Below are 5,789 nucleotides of genomic sequence, written 5' to 3'. Positions count from 1 at the left end.
GACTGGGAGACCTTCGTGGTATGCGTTGGCGCGTCTTCCATAGGCAGCTACTGAGAAGTTTTAGAAAGTCGCGCTGGTTAGCCCGAGGTTGCGCCCTCAGCCGAGGGGACGTTTTGAGCAGCTTTGGCCGCCTTAGCTTTCTTCGATCGAGGAAAATTAAGAGGCCTTCGCCGAGGCTGCTCTGGCTCCTTCGGTGGCATGGTTGCTGCATACAAGACAACGTTAGTGAAGGCATTCTATTCCACAACCAGGAAGAGAATCGGTTAGCAGAGCTTACTCGGTGGAGGCTCTAACGACGCGCTCGCGTTAAAGAAACCGTATTTTCGCAAATTCACGATCGTCACAAGTTTCTTCGCGTCGCGCTTGTCCTCGAGTAGGGAACTGAAATGCAGGATTCTTCTCTTATCGTGGAGCAGCCCTATTTCGGTCGTCTTTTTAATTGTCGAAAAGAAAAAATCAGGTCGTTAGAACGAACACACTTCGAATGCGATGAGTTCACCAAAACAAAGCAGAAATGCAAACGAAGGGAAAGAAGCATACTCGGTTCCTGGAAGCGGCAATGGCCATCGTAACGAAAGAAGAAAAACTTCGTTTAGTAGGCTCCTGCGTTGCTGGGATAACTGTGTATACCGTCGGCAATGGTTGGTCGCCTGGACAAGTAATACGAGTCCTTGTCCTTGCTCTTTTTTCAGAAAATACGAGCAGCCGAGCTCCAAGGCGGTCAGCTCGCCAAGCCCGTTTTCCTGACACGTGATGTACATTGCAACAGCAATGACGTACGCGTTCGGGGTCAGCTACATTGGCCCAACCTCGAAGTGGTCCAGAAATGACCTGATGAAAGGGTGCAGAGGGATAAGTTCTCTACCCTTGATAATCTCCTCGGAGATCATGGCCAGGCCGCTTGACGGGTATCGCAACGAATGCGTCAGGTTGTGGAAAACGTCCACCTTGATACCGTATTGGTTTATTACCCTCTCGAGCTCTTCCTCGGTAAGTACCAAGAAAACCTCAAGAGGGATGCTAGGAGCACCCTGTGGGGACGAGCTGGTTCCCTGCTCGAATTTGGTTGTTGAGGGGTCCATTTTGCCAGTCTGCAAAAGCGACAAGCAGAAGGATTATTTGGCCTCCGTACGCTATTTCGTACGATGACGTGGGAGAAACAGACTCCCCAATTCCCCAAGAAAACCCTAACATTCCGATCCGAGCCACCATTCATGGCTCGAACCTGGCACAAACATTTCGTCTCCGATGGGTTATCGAAAGACTGACGCCATTAACTCACGAAAATAATGAAACAATGGCAGGGAAGTCCTTTCTTCTTGGAGTATGACGACTGTTTCTGCTTCAAATGCCAGAAAAATGCAGGTTTGGAAGACAAAGGTTCCTGGTTTATGAAAGTCTTTTGTTCTCTGTGAAAAAGGCTCTGGCGACATTGCCTGAGAACGATTTGATGTTTTTATAGCGTGTGAATCGGCGTTTGGATTTCCCGGAATTGAAACGATGTTTGGGCAGCAAAGGTTTCTTGCCGTTGATCTTAACCACGTGTCACTCATCAGCAACGAAGGGTGAACGAAACGACTGGATAAAGTCAAACTTTCATCCTTCCAGTTGAAAAGCTCAAACGACGGCCATACCTCTCTCAGAGCATTAATTGCGTTTCAAATCCTCATTTAATGCTCTGATAAGGGGCGTCGTTCCAACGTAAAATGCATTTAATGTTCTGATAAAGCGCATTGTTTCAGCATACAACGCATTTAATGCGATTGGCTGGCATTTATCATGCATAGGACACACCTATCAGCGCAGGGATTGCTTCATTAAATGCATCCCTATCACCAGAACAACATGTGACGTCAGACGAGATCAGGTCGCTCGCCTTTTGCAAACGATGAACATGTGAGGTCGCGCTCATGAAAATGCCACTCCAATCTACTTTCAAATAGACTAGAATTTCCAGAAATCATCCCGCTGTGGCATAGCCTATAGTTTCTAAGGTTCAATCCTCAAACCTTAAAAACTAGGGGACTTCTGTTATGCCTAAAAAATACAAGGGCTGACGTCAGGTCCATCCAGCCCACAAAAGTCAGATCATTGGGACAACCACCGCCTGTTCCCGTCAGGATAATGGGTGCGTGTCAGGCTAGTCAAGAGCTGTGGTGCTCCCACGTGTTCAATCCCTGCTCTAAATCACGCAAATCACTCTAGAAGGTGGGCAACGTGACATAAAGAAGGATTTGCACGGATAATCCTACCAACTTACAGATTTAGTGATCATTGCTTCATTACATCTCACTATAAATTGGAAGCTCATCTCTCATTGAGGGGGATTGGCACATTTTACACTTGATTAATTGTCCTCCCTTTTCTAGAATTCTTAGCATTCAATACTTTGTAATATTACTGTAAAGTCAGTCAGCTAAAAGCGACCTGACCTTTATCATCAATATAAGCATCAGTGGACGTAGGACTTGCTACCTTAGCATCCGAACCACTTTAAAAACTGTCCCCATTGCATTTACTATTTCTCTATTCATTACATTCACGTGTGTCTTCTGGGTCATCACAGCATTTCACACGTGCGTTTCGTTGGTGCCAAAATCCGTATCAACAAACCCCATCATATAATTGCAAATTTCTTTGAACATCAATATGTGGCTGCCAATTTGATTATCGCCATAGCAATAATGATACTCGGAAGGTACAAATACTTTTCAAGTTTTTCTCAAAATTCTACTAATAAGAAAGAATACAGAGTTTTCTACAGATTGTAGAATTTGTAAATTTCTCAATTCAAATTATTTATGTCTAGGAGTGAGCGGTTTCGGATACCTTGCACTTTTTTAAGGAATCGGAATCGCAACCGAAACCGGCTGATTCCTAAGATTTGGAATCGGAATCGGAATCGGAACTGGTCGGTTCCTAAGATTTGAAATCGGAATCGAAACTGACCGGTTCCTAAGATTTGGAATTGGAATTGGAACCGGCTGGTTCTAGTTCCAAGAAACCTGGAACCAGAACTGGAAACAAAATCTTGTTACCCCCATACTTTTTAAAAAATGACAAATACACCCCCAATAGTTTATAAAAATTATAATTTAGTCTTGATTCCTACCCAGATACCTAGACCTTGATTCCGATTCTCGGTTCCTGCAGTGCTAGAATTGGAACTGGATCCAAAAATTCCCGATTCCAATTTTCCAGAACCGGAACCTGACCCTAATGGGGCCGATTCAGATTCTACCCTTTACCCATGCTCACCCCTAGTCTTATGTAACAGTTAATCCGATAAATCTGTCATATGAATTCATTGGATTACAAACAATAAACTAAAATCTGTGAGCATCCTGAAGCTAATATCTTAAATCAACATAATTCTTGTTCATAACATCTAATTCTTTTGCTTCCTGTACTTTATAACTCATTTAGAATTGAGTCTCTCCAGAATACCAGTCGGAGACCACAGTGAAATTTGGGGTTGTTGTAGCTGGAGAAATAATAATAGTTGAGCTCTGAAGCAATACAATTTAAAATATCAATGACACGAGTACCATTCATAATGCTTATTATCTATCAAATAACTCCATTATTTTAAGGAATTCGTCCTAAACGAAGGATTTAAAACTTTGGAAAAGAGAATGGAATGATTAAATCTCTTAAGTTATCTTAAAACATCTAAACCATATTTGTGGCCAGTATGTTTTTAATTTTAATACATTTCTACAGCTTGTAGGAAGTTTAAAGGAAAAAAAAAAAGGAGAGATATTGCATGCTCGGGTAGGAGCAAAACTAATTCATCCACTGTAATACTGAGTTTATAGAATTAAAAGTTGTGATAATGAACTGCACAACAGAAGGTAGAACTTGGACTCTAAACTTTTTTGTGTCATCACATTTGACATAAAATAAGAATGGACAAGGCAACAGAGATCTGAAAGAGAATAATATCTACTCGGGAGAAAACCATTTTATAGTTGAAATTAACTGTTTAATCTTACCTCAAACAGCCCTCAAAAAATAGTGCAGTCTTGTTGCTCTTCTTTTTAAGCTTCGGGTTCAGAATCACCTGCCTCAAAAGAACTAATAGAGCGTAACTGTAAAGTGAAAATTCTTGGATGATAAGGATACAGTTGCCCTTGGATAAATTAACATACCAGAAGATCGAAAGGGCGTCTATCTTGTGCTTTAATTTCTTCCTTGGGTTGATAACTGATATATTCTCTTGTATCTTCTAAAACTATAATCTGCACAGATGAAACATGACACAGTTTTTACATAAATATGGTTTGCAATATCAGTATGTAGATTGGTTTGGAAGTACCAAACTGGCGGCCAGTGTCCCAGTTTGCACATATGTTAATACTTACTAACTAAAAGAGGTTCTTGTATCGTATACATTTCTTTTTTCACTTTATACACTTACCTTAGAGAACCAGATAATTAGGCAAAAATTTCAAACACCATACATGATACATCAAGTACACTCATACAAAGCAAAAACTCAAAACAAAATTTGTCTCTTAGACGTTCAAGGTCTAAACCATTACTCATAAAGCACTAGTTTTACAGTACAAAAGATTTTCTTTGAGCACATTCGCATCAATGACCATCCACACGTCACATTATAGCCATCAGATTTCTCCAAAATTATACTCAACCTTTCAGGATTTATCATCAATATAGGGAAAAAATACACATAAAAGAGTTGAAATTTTTATTTTATTTTTGTCTCAAAAGAACATCGTCCTTTACTTGACATAGTTGAAAAAAACCGAACCATTAAAACAAACTACCAAATAAATTATGCATTAACTATCAGCTTAAGCTTTCTCTAACACAGTTTAATCCTACTCAAAAACTTAAAAATGCAAGATATAATTAAAAAACTTACTCTTAATGGGATTCCAATCTGAGGAGCAGCAAGCCCAACACCAGGAGCCGACCTCATAGCCTTAACCATATCGTCAATAATCTTCTGGATCCTCTCCGACCCGATTTCTTCTAGGTCAACTTCGCGGGCTGGCTCATGCAAAACAGGGTCACTCGCTTTTACTATCTTAGGTAAGCTAACTTTCTTCTTTTCTCCCAGACCCAGAAGCCAACCCGCCCTTCTAACCGTAGAGGACGTCCGGGATTTTCGGGTGGTGGAGAATGGGGCGGCAGGGGTTTGGAATTCGGGTAGTGAGATGGGTATTCGGGTCAGGATAAAAATGGGGGCGGACTTTATATGTTTCTGTGCCACAGTTAACGGAAGTAGACGGCCTGAGAAACGATGGATGGTCTCCATGGTGGTTGTGGTTCGGTTTTCTATCCAGAGTTTATTTTATCAACAAAGCTACGGACACCGAAAAACTTGCACCGAAATTGTGTACCGGCCTACGTGTACCAACCGTGTGAATTTTTTTTCAATTTTTTTCTAGTGAACGGCTGTCCAAAAAAATTGGATGGCCATTCACTCACATGGACCCCCGTCCATATTATATAGACGGGGGTCCATATACCAGGGACGAGCGTCCCCATTTAAAGGACGCCTGTCCCTGAATAAAATATAATAAAAAAATTTTATAAACATTAGGGACGACCGTGCATCTGTTATGGACGGCCGTCCCTTCATTTTGGACGGGCGCCCGCAAATAAGGGACGTCCGTCCTTAACCAAAATATGAAAATAAAAAAAAAAAAACTTTGGGGACGACCGTCCATAAATTTTGCTCTCCCTGTTTTGCTTCTGTAGTTTTCTGGGCTTTGCAGCACGTGGTTATCAGCCTCAGAATGCAGCTGATTTTGCAACCA

The 5,789-nt window shown here is 41.4% G+C and overlaps 1 protein-coding gene across 1 annotated transcript; it reads right to left on the bottom strand.

Moving 5' to 3' along the window:
* Positions 1-3,411: 3,411 nt before the first annotated feature.
* Positions 3,412-5,290, bottom strand: LOC116131046 (peptide deformylase 1A, chloroplastic-like). Its single transcript, XM_031416692.1, has 4 exons — positions 4,889-5,290; positions 4,152-4,241; positions 3,996-4,063; positions 3,412-3,484 (listed from the first exon to the last, which is right to left on the bottom strand). Exons 1-4 carry the CDS (start codon positions 5,282-5,284, stop codon positions 3,412-3,414), a joined length of 627 nt encoding a protein of 208 aa, XP_031272552.1. The 5' UTR covers positions 5,285-5,290.
* Positions 5,291-5,789: the final 499 nt, after the last annotated feature.

The sequence above is a fragment of the Pistacia vera genome, unplaced genomic scaffold (genome assembly GCF_008641045.1).
Source record: "Pistacia vera cultivar Batoury unplaced genomic scaffold, PisVer_v2 Contig228, whole genome shotgun sequence".
Lineage (NCBI taxonomy): Eukaryota > Viridiplantae > Streptophyta > Magnoliopsida > Sapindales > Anacardiaceae > Pistacia > Pistacia vera.
The sequence above is the reverse complement of the archived record's forward strand: the minus strand, read 5'-3'. Positions and strand labels throughout refer to the sequence as shown.